Raw genomic sequence first — 21,794 nt, 5'->3', positions numbered from 1 at the left:
GTGTAGTTTACAAAATGGGGTCACTTCTGGTGGGTTTCTATTGCTTTGATACCTCTGGGGCTCTGCAAATGTGACATGCCACCCGAAAACCAATCCAGCAAAATCTGGACTCCAAAGAACAAATAGCGCTCCTTTGTTTTGAGCCCTCCCATGGGCCCAAACAGCAGTTTATCACCACAAATGGGGTATTGCCGCACTCAGGACAAATTGGGCAACAAAATGGAGTATTTTATTTCTTGTGAAAATAAGAATTTTTGAGCTAAAATGACATATTATTGGAAAAAATATATTTTTTTTTCATTCCCAGCCCAATTCAAATAAGTTCTGTGAAGAAACTATTGGGTCTAAATGGTCACATTATCCATAAATGAATTCCTTGAGGGGTGTAGTTTCCAAAATGGGGTCACTTCTGGTGGGTTTCCATTGCTTTGATACCTCTGGGGCTCTGCAAATGTGACATGGCACCCGAAAACCAAACCAGCAAAATCTGCACTCCAAAGAACACACAGCGCTTCTTTCCTTCTGAGGCCTCCCATGAGCCCAAACGGCAGTTTATCACCACAAATGGGGTATTGCCACACTAAGGACAAATTGGGCAACAAAATGGAGTATTTTGTTCCCTGTGAAAATAAGAATTTTTCATAAAAAATTACATCTTATTGGAAAAAATTACATTTTTTTTAATGTCACAGCCCAATTGAAATAGGTGTTGTGAAAAAACTGTGCTGTCAAAATGCTAACAACAACCATAAATGAATTCCTTAAGGGGTGTAGTTTCCAAAATGGGGTCACTTCTGGTGGGTTTCCATTGCTTTGATACCACTGAGGCTCTGCAAATGCGACATGGCACCCGAAAACCAATCCAGCAAAATCTGGACTCCAACAAACACATAGCGCTCCTTTCCTTCTGAGCCCTCCCATGAGCCCAAACGGCAGTTTATCACCACAAATGGGGTATTGCCACACTAAGGACAAATTGGGCAACAAAATGGGGTATTTTGTTCCCTGTGAAAATAAGAAATTTTGATCACAAATGACATTTTATTGGAAAAAATGAAATTTTTTTCATTTCACAGCCCAATTCAAATACGTGCTGTGAAAAAACTGTGTGGTCAAAATGGTAACAACAACCATAAATGAATTCCTTGAGGGGTGTAGTTTCCAAAATGGGGTCACTATTGTGGGATTCCTACTGTTTTGGCACCTCAACACCTCTTCAAACCTGGCATGCTGCCTAAAATATATTCTAATAAAAAAAGAGGACTCAAAATTCACTAGGTGCTTCTTTGCTTCTAGGGCTTGTGTTTTATTCCACGAGCGCAGTAGAGCCACATGTGGGACATTTCTAAAAACTGCAGAATCTGGACAATACATATTTAGTAGTGTTTCTCTGGTAAAACCTTCTTTGTTACAGAAAAAAAATTGAATAAAATTGAAATTCAGCAAGAAAAATGAAATGTGCAAATTTCACCTCCACTTTGCTTTAATTCCTGTGAAATGCCTGAAGGGTTATAAAACTTTCTAAATGCTGTTTTGAATACTTTGAGGGGTCTAGTTTTTAAAATGGGGTGTTTTATCAGGTTTTCTAATACATAGGCCCCTCAAAGCCACTTCAGAACTCAAGAGGTACCTTAAAAAAAAGGCTTTTGAAATTTTCTTAAAAATATGAGAAATTGCTGTTTATGTTCTAAGCCTTGTAACGTCCAAGAAAAATAAAAGAATGTTCAAAAAACGGATGCCAATCTAAAGTAGACATATGGGAAATGTGAACTAGTAACTATTTTGGGTGGTATAACCGTCTGTTTTACAAGCAGATGCATTTAAATTCTGAAAAATGCTATTTTTTCAAAATTTTCTCTACATTTTGCAATTTTTCACCAATAAACACTGAATATATCGACCAAATTTTACCACGAACATGAAGCCCAATGTGTCACGAGAAAACAATCTCAGAATCGCTTGGGTAGGTTTAAGCATTCCGACGTTATTACCACATAAAGTGAAATATGTCTGATTTGAAAAATGGGCTCTGAGCCTTAAGGCCAAAACTAGGCTGCGTCCTTAAGGGGTTAAATCTTGGGAGTTGGAACTGAATACTACCTTTTCTGACAAAGACGTCAAGGATGTTTTTAGAAACTCCCTTGGGATCTCTAGATGTATTAAACTACAAGAATCCTCATACAAATTGACCTCTAGATGGTACAAGACTCCTTGGGTATTGAATAAAATATGTAGCGACATCTCCCCTGATTATTGGAGGGGTCATAAAGCCCCGGGAACCTATATGCATATATGGTGGGAATGTGAGAAAATCTCCCCCTTTTGGGATTAGATACAAAATACCCTTAACACCATTTCTCATTCCTCGGTTATTTCCCCTCGAGCAGTGTTTCTCAATCTGTGGCCAACATTCCCTAGGGGGTCCCCCAGGGAGCTGTGGTTGCAACTCTTTGCAGCAGCCAAATCCTTGATACCACTGTATTGGAAAACCGAAGCTGCGCCACCAATAATCCACTGGCTTAGGAAGGTAGCCCAGCTTGCAAGGATGGAGGAGCTCTCACATCTTGAATATCATTCTCATGCCAAATACCAAAAGAATTGGGAACCCTGGTCTGCGTTCTGTAAAAATGACTCCTTTAAACATCTTTGGTGTGAAGACCCACTCATGTCTGATAATGACCATTGATTTTTTGCTTCCCTTCTCTCCTATTCTGGACTAAGGTCTGACAGGCCTACCAGACCTGGTAATTGTTGGAGACTTCTCTCCTTGTACGTCCCCCCCCCCCCCCTCTGACGTTCGGTGATCGTGACAAGACCATACACAATATCGTCATAATTCATTATTGAACTGTTTTTATTGTTTGAATTGTCTATTGTAGAGATTCCGCTTTGTACATGCAAGTCCTCTAATTGTGAATCCTAACAATTATTTATATATTATGTACACGGTTGCTCCTGCCCATGTTGTATTTACATTATTGCCTTTATGAAAAACCTCATTCAAAAGTTATTGACAAAAAAAAATAAAAATAAAGCAATGAATGATGTGTAATTTATTGAAAAAGGTTGAACTTGATGGACTTGTGTCTTTTTGCAACCTATGTAAGTATGTAAGGGTGTGTGGGGCACTATCTGCAAGGGGATGTGTGTGGCACTATCTACAGAGGGTACTGTGGCATTATCTACAGAGGGTACAGTGGCATTATCTACAGAGGGCACTGTGGAATTATCTACAGAGGGCACTGTATATATAGGGGTACAAACTGGGGGTCTAATTGTATATGGGAACATAGGGCCTAACTTTTATATGGGGGCATAAATGGGGGGCCTGACTTCTGTATGTGGGCCTAAACAGGGTCTAACTTCTATATGGGTGCACAAACTGCCGTTTTCCTGCTGCCGTGTGTTCCTCTGCAAAGGGGCCCACTAAATCTGTGTCACCGAAGAGCCCACATAAACCTGGAGCCGGCCCTGCATGTGTGCATTTTGTTCAGTTTCTTTGATACTTGCAGACCCTGGTGTTTGTAGAGTCGTCCTGTTACTCCTCTTCCCCTTCTCATTTTGTCTAATGTTTTTCATGAAAATCTTTGAAATAATAATAAAAAATAAAAAAAGAACGTGATATTCTTTAAAGCCTCAAAAATTGTAATTGACCAACTTTCTTAGTGTTCACATGCACTCTTCCTCTGTCTGCCTGGTTGATCATTAATTAGTCTGCAGTGATAACTATAATTGACAGCAAAAACTCCACAGGGTGGCATTTATGCTTCAGAAGGCATGAAATTCATTGAATTGGCTCGGTTTTAGCTTTCAGCGCTAGGCTGATTTTAAGTGAGATAGAAAAGTCAGACATTATTCATCAAAACTTTATGTTCTCTAAATTGCTCAGAAAAAGAAGAAAACAAAATGGGACCAGTTATGACTACAAACGGGAAAGAAGAAAAGACATTTATCTTTAAAGTGTACTTCCAATAGTGCAGGATCGGATGATCCCACTCAACCTGTTAAGGGGATGTATTATCAGAAAACCGCATATTATTTATATTTTGGTTTTTATAACAAACATAAGTGTTTTTTGCAGGAGGAAAATCTGCCTCAAAATTCAGTTTGGAATTTTGAGGCAGATTTTCCTCTGCCTGCATGCCGATTTTCACGGCATATTTCGCCCTGCATAAAACGCAGCAAAATACGCTTTCTCTGCCTCCCGTTGATGTCAATGGGAGGTCAGAGGCGTAAACTTCCCTTCTTTTTCCTGAGAGACGGTTTTTCCGCTTGCGGCAAAAAAACTCCTCCGCCTCCCATTGAAATCAATGGAAGGCATAAAACGTCAAAAAACTCACCAAAAAACTGTGTGTGAACTCCCCCTTACCATGATGGTAATGTCAATGGGAGGTCAAAGGCGTAAACGACCAAAGATAGGGCATGTCCCTTCTTTTTCCCACGAGACGGTTTTTCCGCTCGCGGGAAAAAAATGCCTCCACCTCCCATTGAAATCAATGAGAGGAGTTTTCGGCGCATTTTGCGGCGTGGTTTCCGCGTCACAAAACTCAGTGTGAACTCCCCCTTTGGTTGTTTTTAATTTTTTTATGAAAATATTGAAAAATTCCAGTTTTTACACTAGTAACTAGAGCAGACGCAATAGGCTTACACTTAAATTGGGTTCCGACTGTACATTTTGCTAGAGTTTTTATGTGTTATTTTGTTTTAGTAGATGAACTGCCATTGAGAGATGTGGGAGTTTATTTACCAAGACGAAAAACCGTTGCAAAAAATGCAACAAAAACGCAGTTTGCTTACTGTTTTTTTGAAGCATAACGGTCATCTTTGCAGTGTCGATTGGGACCGGATCAGCATTAAGCGGGTAATTTAATGTCAGCTTTATTGTACTGATGGAGGCCTAGATAAGGCGGGATAGCATCATTATATACACAGATAAGGCTCTATATGCATCTCTCCTGTTACACTCTGCTCTCTGGCAGGGGTGGTTGTACTCCATCACTTCCTGGAGTCTGTAATAGTCTAATACATTTCTCTGTTAATTAACTCCCGTTTAATTCAGCTGCCATAAAGCACAAATACTCTGCTGTACTGTCTATGCAGACAATACATAAAGGAAGTGTGCGCCTTCAATATGGCAGTACCCAGGGAAGTCTTAAAAATAAAAAATACATAAGCCCCATGCGCACGAACGTTCTCTTGGTGCCCCCAATTTCCCCGAAAATACACGGGAGAATTGCAGCCCCATTCATTCCTATGGGCCCATGCACACGACCGTGGTTTCCACGGTCCGTGCATGGCCCAGTAGCCTGGACCGCAGAAAGAACGGACATGTCTTATTACGGCCGTGTTCTGCGGTCCAGGCTCATAGGAAATAATGGACGTGGCCATGTGTACGGCCCGTGATTTGCGGGCGTCACTCCGCGGCCGGCCGACCCGAAATTCATGGCCGTGATCACGGCTACGGTCGTGTGCCCTTAGAATACAAATTCAAATCAAATTATACTAGTCACCATTCCATTTTTTTTCCCACAGGGCATGTGCCTGCTGCAAAAAACTTGCAGAATGACCTATTCTAGTCTGTTTTTGGGGCCCAGTCTCATCCATTACAGTCCAATGGGTGCGTGAAAAAACCCAAAAAACAGCATACGGACGACATCTGTTTACTGTCTGTTTTCATGAGTCAGTTGCTTAAGAAATGCAGAGAAAAACCCTGAAACCAGTAAGTGCTTGCAGAAGAGACAAAGGGCAGAGAATAAAGAAGGACACACGGCAACCACACGAAGGCAGCCCTATTCATTTGGATGAAAAACGTTCTGAAGTTGTAATTTATTGTTGGGTGACATCTATTTCTGCAAAAGTAACAAAAAAAAGTACTGACATAGTGGTTGTCACTTTTGAATTAGCTTCTCATGTTTCATTTTGAAAGAAGTGCCAGTTGCTGAGCAGCTAATTATTATTTTTTTTTAAATCATAAGGTATGTTACTATCAGAGATTGTTCATGCCTGCTGTTCTAGCTGCAGTCAAGGGGACCACACAGGTGTTACTCTTGTTGTCCTTAAGATCCCCTGATCTTAGGGACAACAATACTATGACAGAGTACTTGTCAATTATCTTAAATTGTAGCAAGCTTCTGCAAAATAAATGATTTTTTCTATTCTATTGAAAACTAAAAGTTAAAAAAAATGGCAAAATCTGTCCACTGAATGGCATTTGATTGCATAAATGTTTATCACAATTGTCTTTCAGTACTGGCAGTAAAAATCATTACTTTATGATGAGTATTGACAAAGCCGGATTTATTTAATAGGAAAAGATCATTCTGTCACATGCACTGAATGCATAAATATCGCAGATTATGTTATTTTACTGGTACAGTATCTGCTGCGGTAAAAATTCATTTAGTCTCTATATAGATGCAGGATATGTATATAACTGGTATAGAGTTACATACAGTTGGCATCCTTTTTTAAGGATTAAAAATTATTTAGATTTTTTTTAAGGAATGTACATTTTACCTTTTTTTTCTTCATACAGATCCAAAATGACATATTGTGCAAAAGTTGTCAAATGTATACCCGAAAGCTTGGATACGTCGGTCATTGGTTTCCATTATATAAAATATATACTTTATTTCCTTTTTGGTGATTTACTCTCGTTTTATAGTGTAAAAGTCTATGCTTTAGTACTGTAAAAAAAAATAAAAAAAAGTATCCTGGCATAAACCTGCCAGATGGATGCCAAAAGGATGCACTTTTGCCTTATGTTTCCCTATGGAAGCTTATGGCTACTGTACAGCTTAGGTTCCAACCTGTGTCACATCTACTTCTGGGGTTACACGCCAAGTCTCTAGCCAAATCTAGATAAGGAGATAGAAAATTGAAGAGGGTGTTCAAGATTCAAGAAACATTCAAAATTGGATACTTTCGGATTAAAAAAAAAAATCTGAATGGCGTTAAAAACATTTTAGTAATGTAGGTGTCTAAAAATAATATGCCATGTATGACATCAGAAAGTATAAGTACCAGTATTCAGTGCTCCTATATATTGTCAAGTAAAGCAACAAAGAGGCTTTCTCAGCAAAAACTGCTAAAATGAACACAGTAATCAAGGTTTGCATACAAGTGGTTTACTGCCAAGAAGTCCTAAGGTAACTAATAACCAGAACTTTGACCGAAAAATTAGATAGATATAAAAATTGTATAATTATTGATAGCTGGCTGTGTAACTTCATAGGTTTAGGTTGAATGTTGTCTGCTAAAGTTAATGCCGCAAACAGAAATACAGCAAAATTTGTCAAACGTTGGCAAATAAGATTCCTAAGGCCAAAGACTGGACTATTTTAGTAGTGTATGCCCAAAACATTTCTGGAGAATGAAGCTAAAAATGCACAAAATGCTTTAAAATTAATATAGACCGTATTACAATATTATTGTGAACAGCTAGCCTGACTTTCTGTTAAATATCTACAGTGTACTTCCACCAGCTTCAGAACCAATACATTGTAACATGTTTGCAGCATACTTGCTTGCAAATTAGTACTAAGGGTTGCAACCAAGGAAAGACTAGATTTACTCAAAATGCGCTTAGGCACTGAATAAATTACATTCTGTGAGCTTGTTTGGCCTATTGCTTCTGTCTGAGCTGTCATTGCTCCTGGATATTTCCATTTCAAAATAACAGTTTTTACAGGTAAAGGTGTTGTCCCATTATGACAATCTCTGTCTATATGCACTATAAGGCCACCTTTAAGTGGGCGCTGCATTGAAAAGGTTTGGTTGGCTGCCATTTTTATGGCAGAAGCAGCTGTTTGCCAAGGGATACAGGAGCAAGACCCAGGGGTGCACAACCTGCAGCCTGGGAAGCATATGTGGCCCGCAATGCTGTTCTTTGCAGCCCCCAACCATCAGGACACAGAAAGCATGGCTGTATAATTTTATTTTAAGCAATAAAATGATCGTTTTTCAAAATAAAAACCACTGCTGTGATCTACATTACAGAGCCGATCAGATTATGTAGGAGATAGGGCACTTATAATCTGGTGACAGAGCCTCTTTAAGTTTTATTGTGGCCCTTTGGAGCGTCACAATACGACAATATGGCCCTTAGAACAGAAAGGTTTTACACCCCTGATGTAAGCGAAAGTACCTAGATGGATAAATGCTGCCACATCGGTTGTTGAAAACAACATATAGTATCATAAATCCTTTAAAGCGAATATAACATCAGAAAATTACCTTTTTGATACCATGTAATCTTCAGGTTTATAAACACTTCTTTTTATTTTTATGTGACAGTTCACCTGCAGTCATAAGATTGTGATGCTTCCCGTTTTCTGTAGCTCACTTTTAGCTTTGCTGTATAGACTGGGATAGGATGAGAATGTCATTATCATTAAAGGCATTAGAGGGCAGAAAATTTTGGGAAAGTTCTATTGTACTGCAGGTGTAGGTTCCAGACGGGGTCACCCCTTTCAGGGCGGTAGCTCCGTGTTAGGTTTTAGGAACATTTAGAGATTCACTGCAGGGCAAAATATGGATAGAGGATATGTCCCCCGTGCATAGTAGGACTACTGTTAAAGACGTGTATGTACACCTCTGCTTTGATGTCTCTATGAGCGACTGAAACAGTAAGGCTTCATTCACATCTGCGTCGAGACTGCGTTCATGGGTTCCGTCTGAGCTTTCCATCAGTAGAACCCATGAACGGAATCCAAACTGAAACAAACGGAACCCATAGGTTTCCGTTTGCATCACCATTGATTTAAATGGTGACGGATCTGGTGCAAATGGTTTCCGTTTGTCACTGTTGTGTAAGGATTCCGTCGTTTGGACAGAATCAATACCGGGTTGACTGTGCTATTCATTCCGTCAAAACGACGGAACCCTAACACAACGGTGACAAACGGAAACCATTTGCACCAGATCCGTTACCATTGAAATCAATGGTGATGCAAACAGAAACCTATGATTTCCGTTCATGGGTTCCCCTGACGGAAAGATCCGACGGAACCCATGAATGGAGTCCCGGCGCAGATGTGAACAAAGCATAACATTGTTCCATTAACAATTTGGAGTATAATGTAAAGTTTGACAGTATTTACAACACTACTATTTTACATCATTGACATTTATGTTCTCGCTCATTTGACTTAATGGCATCAATTTAGATACAACACACTTTAGAATTGCTAATGGTTTCGTAAATATTTTCATTTTATACCTTATATTAAATATATTTCTCACCTATGTCGCGAAGTGATTTGAATTAATTTTGGTGATGTTAGCCCTATCACTCTGATACAAGAGTTCAGGTCTCCCAAATGCAGCACACAAAGCAAAGGTAACATCCTGTGCCCCTATCTCTCTGTAGCACACCCTCTGATGCAGCAGCAGTATGGAGGATATAATACAGCAGTAATGAGCAGTGTAGCTGTGAATCAATCACTGATGTGAGCTTTATGCATCAGGGTTTCTTTTTGTGTGTCTTTCTCTCTTCCTCTCCCCCACTCTGCTATTGTTCCCTCTTCCCCTCTCTATGGATTTCTATGGACAACATGTAACCTTAACCTTCAGTGAGCTGATAATCTGTCTTGTCTCTCAAGATAGATTTTTAGCAGTGAATGATCAGTGCAGGAGGCAGGGTGGAGAGGGAGACGTGTCTGATGAGTGGAGAAAGAGACACTTTTCTCTAATAAGATACATTACATAGTTTCCTATATTCACTTGCACTATTGATTTATGCAGCTTGTTGAAAGATAAGTGACCATTTAAATTAAATACATGAGTTATTTCTTTTTACTATACAAACCAAATTACAGGGAGTGCAAGCCAACCTAACTTCATGTGAGACAAAGCATAGGTCCAGTTTCTGCCATTCCCTGCGTGTTTGGATAGTAAACACACTTCAGAGTGCTGTGTTTAGAGACTGAAGTATTTTGTTTTGTCTAGTTTGTGCCGCTGTTCTTGCAATAATTTTGTTTTAATTTTCTGTGTTCTAAGATACTTTCTGTATCTCAATTGTTGTCACACTGCAATTGTAGTGGCATTATACGAACAAAAAAGTAAACAAAAGAAAATGGTCAGTTGCTTCTCAGTGTCTCCTAAGAAACAGACTACAAACTAACAGTATTCACTATTATCTAAATAGGTCACAGTTAATAGTCTGTTGCTAAGGAGACAATAAGACACAGACTGAGACTGAACCTACGCTTTAAGGCTGTGTTCACGCTGGCGTCATGGTTCCAACAGGTTTCAGAACGGATGGATTGCCCGTCATGGATTCTGTAACAAATCAACTGATGACGCTAGTGTGAAAAGAGCCGAAGAATATTTCAAAAATGAGCCTTCTATAAGGGCCTGTTTAAATCAGCATTCGGGTTCCGTTCATCGGTTCCGTTTAACTTTTCCGTTAGAGGAACCGATGAACGGAGAGCCAAATGGAAACTATCACTTCCGTTTGCATTACCATTTAATTTAATCAATGGTAGTGCTTCCATTTTAGTATGTTTCCATTTGTTTCCGTTCCGTAAAGTTTCAGGTTTTTTTCACGGAAACAATACTGCTGTTGACTGAGCTATCGTTTCCGTGAAAAAAATGAAAACTTTACAGAACAGAAATAAACAGAAACATACTGAAACAGAAGCATTATCATTAAAATCAATAGTAATTCAAACGGAAGCGATAGTTTGTTCGGCTTTCCGTTCACCGGTTCCTCTGACGGAAAGGATGAACGGAACCGATGAACGGAACCCGAACACTGATGTGAACTATGCTTATAATATTATTTCTTGAAAGTACTTAAATGATACTCTCACATGTCTTTCTCATGTGGCAACATTTTAGGAAACATTCATAAAAACATGAATATTTTATTTATACCATTCTAAACAGATTTTTACAGAAACCGCATTTTGATGGCAGACATATACTTTAGCCCATCTTCTTAGGGTGCATTTACAAGTAGCTCTAGTTTGCAGTGAGGTCGAAAGACTATACAGTTTTTAGCACAAATTATCAGTATTTCCATGCGTTTTTTACAGGTGAAACATGATAAAAACCTGTAAAACTCGCACAGCCAAAATGCATAGAAACAGGTAATATACAGTAAAATTGCATGCAGATCAAGTTACACATTTTGACCAAGTGGCAAACAACTGCTAAATGTGAATGCCCTCTTAGGCCCCCTTCACATCACGTTTATTGCTCTACGTTTGACGTATACCCTGTAAAAAGCTCTCGGCTTATAAATAAAACGTAGGCTGTGGCTGATGCAGTGGCATCTGTCACCATAGATTATGATGATATACGTCAAGTGTATACATCATTAACTCTCATGACCATGTTTATGACATATATGGTAAACGGACAGCATTGAAGTCTATGGGTGTCAGATGCCACTGTTAGGCATCTGTTTACTGTATCCATCACTCAAACTATAATGGCATGCGTTTATTGTACATGGCATGAAAAGCCACTGAAAGGCCCATGACCTATATACGTTAAACTTATACCTGTGACCTCTGCCATACAGTTGCCTACGTCACGTATAGGCTCCCATGTTAAAAAGAAAAACTTATTCCCCGTGGTATACATTTTTTTTTCGGAATTCTGTTGGATGGAATGGCATCTTCTACTACATAGTCTACTATAACGGAGACCAAAAGCACCCTCTTTTGGCATTTATCAGGGTAAGGAAGCCCTATAGACACATGTAGCATGCATGGAGGAAGCTTTCCCAACATACAAGCTAAATGTAGGGAATAAACGTGGTGTGCGGAGGGCCTTACACAGGCCTTCTGTAAAATTATTGCTTGGTTCATCTACAAATGTTTCACACAGAACCACCTGCCAGGTTTCACACTCTTATAATGAGTCACATTGTGTGAGAGCTTACCACAAAAAGAGATGATGTGGCTGCTGTCTTCATGGACAAATTTCCTTGTAACTGCTTCTTCCATAATTTGTTTTACCTATAAAATACAAAAAAAAGAGAATTGCATTAAGTCGTTGGAAGTAGCCTGTTCTCGAATACCGAAATAGATATTTCCTATACTAGCAACGTTGCAATTGTGAACAGACATATAACAAACATCACAATTTTAAATTTACAATATTTATTATTATAAATGTAGCATGCACAAAAATATATTTTCTAATTGTTCCTCAACACTTGGTACATGTATTTACTAAATGGAGACACTAATTTCCTAAAGCTCAGGGGTTGCTCTAGAGGTGTACTTAGGAGTAGGGCTCCTTCATACTTGCTTATGAAGTGCTTTTGATGCATAGGATGCGCAATATGGATATATTTGTTTAACAATTTGTTCCCTTTTTGTTTTCGTATTGTGTCCATTTTTGTCCCGTATTTTGTTATAAGTTGTCCGTTTTCATCTGTATTTGTTGTGTTTCTTGTTTATTTTAAAGGATTAACTATTTTTGTGCCGTTATTATGTTGCTTAAATACGGATGTAAAATATGTAACATATACGCACATACAGTACCAGTCAAAAGTTTGGACACCTTTTAATTCCATGTTTTTATTTTATACATTGTAGATTCATATTGAAGACATGATAACTATGAAGGGACACATATGGTATTAAATAGTAGACAAAAAAGTGTTGAACAAACCAGAATGTTTTTTAGATTCTTTAAAGTAGCCCCCTTTTGCTTTGATGACAGCTTTGTGTTAGGAAGCGTCCGTCCCTTTAAGATTACCATGACTACTAGTCTAGCTTCTGGGCGGTTCTGGTTTTAGTTGTTGAGCCTATTCCACTCTTCTGTCTTTCTCCCTATCAGATTGAAGGGTGGAGTATTTGGGTAGGTTCTATTTTCTGTGTTTGTGATTTTCCTTGCTTCCATGTGTTTGATCAAGCTACTGATTATACCCTGTACCTTTGGTTATTTGCACTTTTTGGAACTGGACCTCGGCTTGTCTCTGGATTACCCTTTGCTTACTGATTTGGACTTTCTGCTCCCAGCTGGTTTTGACCTCTGCAATCCCTGATATACACTAGCTTTGTGATTTGGACTTTCTGTTTACCCTCGGGCTGTCTTGTTATCTGCTCTGGTATTGCCTGCATTGCACCGCTTATCCAACACCGAAATCTGTTGAAACAACCACTCACCTAAGTAAAGAGAAAAGACAGTCCATCATTACTTTAAAGAGGCTCTGTCACCAGATTATCAAATCCCTATCTCCTATTGAATGTGATGGGCGCTGCAATGTAGATAACAGCAAAGTGTTTTGTTTTTTTAAAAAACGATCATTTTTGCCCAAGTTATGAGCAATTTTATATTTATGCAAATGAGCTTTTCAATGGACAACTGGGCGTGTTTTCTCGTATTTCCAACTGGGCGTGTATTGTGTTTTTACCAACTGGGCGTGTATTGTGTTTTTACCAACTGGGCGTTGTGAATAGAAGTGTATGACGCTGACAAATCAGCATCATACACTTCTCATCATTCCCACCCAGCTTCTTTCACAGCGTGACGTCACCCACAGGTCCTTCAACCTTGTCGTCGGACAAAGATACATCTGCTCCAGTCATCCAAAAGGTTAATAAGCTCGTCTCTAGGGAGTTTTCTATGCTTACCTGCACATGGTGTTGCGGCTGCAAATTCAACTGTACTCTGACGCCTGGAGCGGATGTGTCTTCTCTCTTCCGACGCCAAGGTTGAAGGACCTGTGGGTGACGTCATCATTCCCAGCCAGCTTCTTTCACTGCAGACACAGCGTGACGTCACCCACAGGTCCTTCACATGATGTTCATATTGTGTTAGCATATAACTGGGATTATTTACGCGGTTTCTCCACACTCTCCTTTTTAATTGTGTGTACTACTGTTTTTATCTTGTGATGGCCAATATGTTGTTATGTGCAATATAATAAAGTTATTTTTTATTGTCATGGTACATAATTTGTGCTATGTGTCGTTTATTTTTTGGATATACTAGCTGTCTTCACAGTCATTTATGGGTATTGAGTTCAGACTTTAGTCATTGCCTGCAAAGGATTCTCTACAAAGTATTAAAAAAACAACATTTTATATATGGTAATGTTAATTAGTCCAATTACTTTTGAGCCCCTGAAATGAGGAGGCTGTGTAGAAAAATGGTTGCAATTCCTAAACATTTCACAGGATATTTTGTTCAACCCCTTGAATGAAACCTGAAAGTCTACACTTCAATTGCATCTCAATTGTTTCATTTAAAATCCAATGAAATCTTGAAGATTGTATCACCGTCCAAATATTTCTGGACCCAACTGTACATATATACATACATATATATATATATATATATATATATATATATATATATATATATATATATATATATATCCCCCTGCAAAGTCCCACCCTAAATACGGTCCTGCTGTTTTGGCAAAATCTTATTAACGAAACCTCCAATGAGGATGTGAACATAGCGTTACTGAGCCAAATTCTTACTAGGCATTATTCAGTGGTTCGTTGCTGCAGTGACCTCATATTGCTAAGATATGTAACCCCACTGATCTTGAAGTGTCACATTGGCTCTACTTTGCTACTGTCAGAGGCCACATGGTCAGCAATTTAACAGGGGCATTGTTAAGGTCCTGATAAAACAGCATCCCAACCCCTATGGTATATATCCACCCTACACCCCCCAAAATGTTTTTTTGAAGAAAGCATAGATATAACACAACTTATTAAATACACATAATAGGAGATCCCCCTCTCAGGAGATGCATTGGTAGCCATAAATGATGAGAGAGTGGTAGGGCAGTGAGCAAACGTAAATAAGGGGCTGGCAGAAGATGTGCTCTTCCAGAGAGATGCAGAGAGCATGATGGGCAGTATGGTTGCCATTAAGGACTGCTGGGACTTGTAGTGCAACACAATAGGGGACAGGAGGGGGGGCTGACAGATGTCTCTCAAGAGTTTAATCACAACCTGTGTTTTTTACGCAAATTTAGCAAAAACCCGACACAAATGCAAAGTGTGAATAAGCCCTATAGGTTATAAACTGCTGGGACTTATGGTGCTACATTATTAAATCTAGTTCACAAGTCCCAGCAATTCTTTAGAGTAAAGTGTTTATCGTGTGGGTCCACAAAAAAAGTAACCTGTTCTTCTGTTCTTACTTTTTTACTAGTTTCTTGCTGCCTTTGTTCAACTGTGCTGTGCAGCCCTGGCCTGCGTGGCGATGTTTAGTGCAGTGCAGTGACTGCACCAATGATATCTCCAGAAACCAGGAAAGGATGAGACAGGGCAGGAGAAGTATTGCATTCAGAATTGTTGCGCACATTTTCCTGCGGCAAATCCACAGTGTAATACAATACCAGCAAAGTAAATGAGATTTCAAGTAATCTCATCTATATGTTGCAGAATTTTTCTGCACGTAAATTGACCTGCAGTGTGTATTTTAAAATCTGAGCAGGTCAGTTTATCTGCGGTTTTGATGCAGAATTTCTGCACCAAATTACGGAATGTGTGCATGTAGCCTCAAAGTTCTGCTCACCCTTAGGCCCCATGAACAAGATGGTAATTTATATCCATTGTGGTACAAAGGCATAATATAGTGTGCATAGAATTCTATAGGCTCATACTAAAGCTCCAATTTTATATGCAGAGTGACTGAGGTTTCTCTTCTCACATGACATTGTCACGTACATGGGCCCTCATATTGTAGACCATCTTCTAAGGTTTTCGCTTGGGCTATTCAATCGGCATACAGGTTTCAACAGTGCCGCTGAACATATGCCTTAGGCCAGATTCACACTAACGAGTGAAAACTCTAATGTGAAAAACGGCCGTTTTTCAAGTCCGAGTTGCTCCCACGCAGGACTCGTTTTCACAGATCCTCCATAGACTTGAGTCTATCGAGGGATCCATGAAAACTGAAGAAAATAGGACATGTTCTATTTTTCAAATGACCATTCACACTGTCTGATGAAACAACGGCCGTGTGAACGGCCCCATTGAAATTCATGCGTTCATGTGTCGGCCTTTGTTTTAACGGCCGTCACATGGACGTATACTACGGTCGTCTGAATTCGGCCTTAGATGTATGAAACTATATGCCTATACAGTTACAAAGGTCTTACCATTGACTGCCATTTTAAAAAAACATTTAACCGTGCGCTATGCTTTTTTTTTTGTTATGCCATCCAGTTGAAATTAAGGAATAATAGCCAAATGTTTGTCAACTGGACACTCTTTTGGGATAATATTGATCGATAGAACTCTATGGGGAGATTAGATTATATCCGAAAGTGGTGTGAACCCTGTCGAACATAGCTAACTAAAAACAAACTGGCTATTAAATATTTTTATTTTTTCCTCAACCATTGTCAACAAAATTACTTGGTAGTAATTTCCAACCTCAATTTCTTCAAATGCACACATCTTTTTACAAGGTTTTACATGCTCAATGCATGATGTTTGTAACACATATATACATAGAAAATATATATTTTTAAGAACCATAAGAAAATTATTGCTTTTACGATGTCCGTTTTATTTAAAAGTGATTTACGGACATCAATGCTTTATTCCATAGACGCAGAATTATTTAGAAGCTTTCTATAACACAGGTGTCTTCCCAGCTGCAATTGAACTAAAGCTGCAATTTGCTTTGAGCTACTGCTTTAAAGAAAGTCACATAGGAAAAAAAAGAAAAAAGAAAAATGACTTCGGTATTATGACCACGTAATAGACTGGTTTTATTAGAAGCCAGATGCATCTGTGCTTCCTTTGAAAAAAACTATTGCTAAAATAAGACTGGGTCGTAAGTGAAAAAATAAATAAATAAACATAATTGATTATAAAATGGATTGTAAATTGGGTTATACAATAGTTTGCATCCAAAAAAAAATACACTATATCTATTGAATAATCATTATTGATGCTGACCATGTATTACCAGTAACATGCCTATTTGTCATTTTGAAATAAAATTACGGATAGCCCCAGGTCAGGGTCATCACAGTAGATAAATACAGTATGTGCACTGCGTGGTGGTAGTATAGGTATAGTAAAACATTGATAGTTCAGAATGATTTAACCCCTAAAGCACCACCATAAAAAGGTCTAACATTGGACCTTAGGACAAGACAAATAGTTTAAGTTTGTAATCATCATTCTAGAAGTCATAATAACAAATTTACATAGGTTGAGAAAAACACTGGTCCATAAAGTTAATCTTTCTCAATCAATTATACATCATTCATTGGTAGATTAATTATAACAATCAATGCCTTTTGTTATTACATCAGCATCTAGCCATTTTTAAACATCTGTCATTGTATCGGCAATTACTACCTCTTGGGGTAGAACATTCCACAGTCTGTCTACTCTAACTGTAAAGAACCCTTTCTTACATTGATGTCTAAATCACCTTTTCTCACACGCAAAGAATAAATCATGTTCCAGCTCTATGTATTGACAACTCATTGCCTCAGAGGCAAAACATAATCATGTTGTAATAAAACGTAACTTTTATTAAATGAATGCAAAATAGCCAAAGGATAGGTTAAAAACCCTATATGTTAAAGTGGCTCTGTCACCACATTATAAGTGTCCTATCTTCTACATAATGTGATCGGCGCTGTAATGTAAATTACAGCAGTGTTTTTTATTTAGAAAAACGATCAATTTTGACGGAGTTATGACCTATTTTATATTTATGCTAATGACTTTCTTAATGACCAACTGGGCGTGCTTTCACTTTTTGAGCAAGTGGGCGTTGTAAAGAGAAGTGTATGACGCTGACCAATCAGCGTCATACACTTCTCTCCATTCATTTATTCAGCACATAGTGATCATGCTAGATCATGATGTGCTGTCACTTACTCACACATTAACGTTACTGAAGTGTCTTGAGAGTTAATGTCATTTACAGCGTGATCTCGCGAGATTACGTTTGTTGTGCTGTAAGTCCCACACAAACGTTACCGAAGTGCCAGGATTGTGAATAGACATCGCGTCCTGGCTGGAAGCGATGTCTATTAACTCTCAAGGCACCCCAGTAACGTTAATGTGTGAGTATGTGACCGCACATCATGATCTAGCAAGATCACTATGTGCTGAATAAATGAATGGAGAGAAGTGTATGACGCTGATTGGTCAGCGTCATACACTTCTCTTTACAACGCCCACTTGGTCAAAAAGTAAAAACACGCCCAGTCTTTTTAACCCCTTAAGTACGCAACCTAGTTTGGGCCTTAAGGCTCAGAGCCCATTTTTCAAATCTGACATGTTTCACTTTATGTGGTAATAACTTCGAAATGCTTATAGCTATCCAAGCGATTCTAAGGGTATGTGCACACGATAACTGCAATTACGTCTGAAAATACGGAGCTGTTTTCAAGGGACAACAGCCCCTGATTTTCAGACGTTTTTTGAGCAACTCACGTTTTTCGCTGCATTTTTCGCTGCGTTTTCTACGTCCGTTTTTGGAGCGGTTTTCATTGGAGTCTATTAGAAAACTGCTCCAAAAACGTCTTCTTTGACGAGGCAGTCATTTTACGCGTAGTTGTTTGACAGATGTCAAACGACGACGCGTAAATTACAGGTCGTCGGCACAGTACGTCGGCAAACCCATTCAAATGAATGGGCAGATGCTTGCCGACATATTGGAGCCGTATTTTCAGGCGTAAATCGAGGCATAATACGCCTCGTTTACGCCTGAAAATAGGTCGTGTGAACCCAGCCTAAGAATGTTTTCTCGTGACATATTGGACTTTATGTTAGTGGTAAAATTTGGTCGATATATTCAGTGTTTATTTGTGAAAAATAGCAACATTTTGAGACAATTTGCTAAACATTGCATTTTTCTAAATCTAAATGGATTTGCTTGTAAGGCAGATAGTAATACCATCCAAAATAGTTACTAGTTCACATTTCCCATATGTCTACTATATGTTGGCATCATTTTTTGAACATCCTTTTTGTTTCTAGGATGTTACAAGTCTTAGAACATAAGCAGCACTTTCTTCTATTTTAAATACAATTTCTAAAGCCTTTTTTTTTTTTATTCGGTACCAGTTCAGTTCTGAAGTGGCTTTGAGGGACCTATATATTAGAAAACCCCATAAACGCCCCATTTTAGAAACTAGACCCCTCAAAGTATTCAAAACAACATTTAGAAAGTTTATTAACCCTTTAGGTGTTTCACAGGAATTTAAAGCAAAGTAGAGGTGACATTTACAAATTTATTTTTTTGTCAGAAAATCCTTTTTATTCCATTTTTTTTCTGTAAAACAGAAGGTTTTACCAGAGAAATGCAACTCAATACTTATTGTCCAGATTCTGTAGTTTTTAGACCCACGTGGCCCCAGTGTCGTAATTGACTGAAGCACCGGCCTCAGAATCAAAGGGCACCTAGTGGATTTTGAGGCCTCATTTTTATTAGGCACCATGTCCGGTTTGAAGAGGTCTTGTGGTGCCAAAACAGTGGAAACCCCCCAAAAATGACCCCATTTTGGAAACTACACCCCTCAGGGAATTTACCTAGGGGTATTGTTAGCATTTCGACCCCACAGTTTTTTTGCTAAATTCATTTTAATCAGTCTGTGAAAATGAAAATCTACTTTTTTCAGATTTTTTTTTTGCAAGGAATAAAAGAGAAGAACACCCAACATTTGTAAAGCAATTTCTCCAGATTACGGCAATACAACATATGTGGCAATAAACTGCTGTTTGGACCCACGGCAGGGCTTAGAAGGGAAGGAGCGCCATTTGGAGCGCAGATTTTGCTAGAATGGTTTTCGATGCCATGTCGCGTTTTCAACGCCCTGGAGGAATCAAAACAGTGGAAACCCCCCAAAAATGACCACATTTTGGAAACTACACCCCTCAAGGAATTTTTCTAGGGTTATAGTTATTGTTTTGAAACCACAGGTGTTACATAAAAGTTATTATGAAAATTTGAAACCGAGAAATTCCAATTTTTCCACTAAAACATCACTTTTGCCCCATATTTTACATTTTCACAAGTAGTAATAGGAGACAAAATACCGCACAATTTGTCACGCAATTTCTCCTGAACACAGAAATTTTCGGAACTACACCCCTCAAGGAATTTATCTAGGGGTATAATGAGAATTGTTACTATGTGACGGACACATCTCATGGTATTCATCTAGGGGTATAATGAGAATTGTTAGTCTGTGAAGGACATCTCTTATGCTATTCATCTGGGGCTATAGTGATCATTATTAGTTGTGAAGTGGGCAGCCTGGAAATCCCGAACTGGAGGGAGGGGGATTCCATATAATGCAGCCCAGAAAATTTTTTTTTATTAAAAACCTCTGCAAACATTTTTTTTCTGAGATAACACATCTATTCTGCATTTTACCATCTCAACCAGCTTTACAACCAGGGTGAGAGGGACACTCCCTCCATTACTATTCCAGCTGCCTACAGGGTATTTTGTACTGGTTGTAGGGAAATATTTAGTTTATTTGGGGGTTTTACTAATATTACAATGAGCAAAAGGGCTTATCAGTGAAAAAAAAAAATGTTATGGCCAATATGCAAGACAGAATGGTGGATGAGGAATTAAAAAAAAAAAAAAGAAAATTAACTGGTTCCCGACCGCTGGCTGTGTTTTTACGACCAGCGGTCAGGGTCCTTAGAAACCAGAGCCATAGACTTTTTACGGCTCGGGTTTTAACTTGCTGCCCGCGCAATCGGGCAGCTGAATGTCGGCTCTCCGGCTGTCAGTGACTGCCGGGGACTCTGAGGAGAGGATAGAAGCAGCTTTCGCGGCTTCTGTCTTCTCCGATCTCTTTTACACAGCGCTCAATGAACGCTGTGTATAGGAATAGAGGCAGCGGCTGCGCCGCTGTCTCTATTCCTCCCGGTGTTCATGTGACTGGTCACATGATCGCCGGGTGCCGTTACTGACAGACTGCTGCTGGGTCTTACTAGACCCAGCACAGCCCTATTAGTGACAATCGTCACTATGAGAGGGCTGATTTCCCCTGTAACTGGGGCTGCTGTGCAGCTCCAGTTACAGTGGAAAAGATGGTGTAAAAGAAAGAAGAAAAAAAATATAAAGTTCCCCAAAGGTCTTTTTTGACCTTTGATGGACAGACCATAGTAATAAAAGTAAAGTAAAGTGCAAAAAAAATGAATAATAAATACACATAAAATACCCATCCCAGAAAAACGTTCCCCTCCCGCCAATCATTGTTGTAACGCTAGAGCGGACCCAATTACCCTAATATAGACATGTAATATATTAAAATTTATTGTAGACAATGACTATCACAAATAAAAGGTCTATTTTAGGGTAAAACTATGTTATTACCAAAAAAAAATTGCTGAAACGTAAAAAAGCTTATCTTTTTACTATTATTTTCAAACTTTATGAATAAAAATTCTAAAATAGCAAAAAGGATGTGTATAAAAACGATAAAAAAAAGAAACCTGCATTGTCTATGGGAAAAACTGCGCAAAAATCACGTTGTTAGCCCAACAAATAAAAAAGTTATAGCCATTTAACGAACACGTGCTAAAAAGGGCTAAACGGTGTCTGGTCCTGAAGGCTCAAAATAGCCCGGTCCTGAACTGGTTAAAAATCTAAAGTGTCGTAAATTTAAAAAAACTGAAGACCCACTTTGGGGTTTGTGGGGGCACGTTTTGCACATATATCTTGTGTCGTTCCTGATGCCTTATTTAGAGCACACGCAGCATCGTTTCTGGGGCCTCTGGTTTTTTTCAGTGGGGGGGGGACTAACGTGATGAAAGTGTTGGCTGGGGACAATACTGCTGACATTGCTACTAGATGTACAGTCCTCCGCTTCC

The 21,794-nt window shown here is 38.9% G+C and overlaps 1 protein-coding gene across 1 annotated transcript in view; it reads right to left on the bottom strand.

Moving 5' to 3' along the window:
- Nucleotides 1-21,794, bottom strand: part of SGSM1 (small G protein signaling modulator 1) — a 280,772-nt gene that overhangs the window by 183,135 nt on the left and 75,843 nt on the right. Inside the window, exon 3 of the mRNA XM_075853710.1 lies at nucleotides 11,894-11,969. Within this exon, the coding sequence (XP_075709825.1) occupies nucleotides 11,894-11,969 (76 nt within the window). The remainder of the gene's footprint in view (nucleotides 1-11,893; nucleotides 11,970-21,794) is intronic.

The sequence above is a fragment of the Rhinoderma darwinii genome, chromosome 1, assembly GCF_050947455.1.
Source record: "Rhinoderma darwinii isolate aRhiDar2 chromosome 1, aRhiDar2.hap1, whole genome shotgun sequence".
Classification (NCBI taxonomy): Eukaryota; Metazoa; Chordata; class Amphibia; order Anura; family Rhinodermatidae; genus Rhinoderma; species Rhinoderma darwinii.
This window is presented reverse-complemented; position numbering and strand designations above follow the sequence as displayed.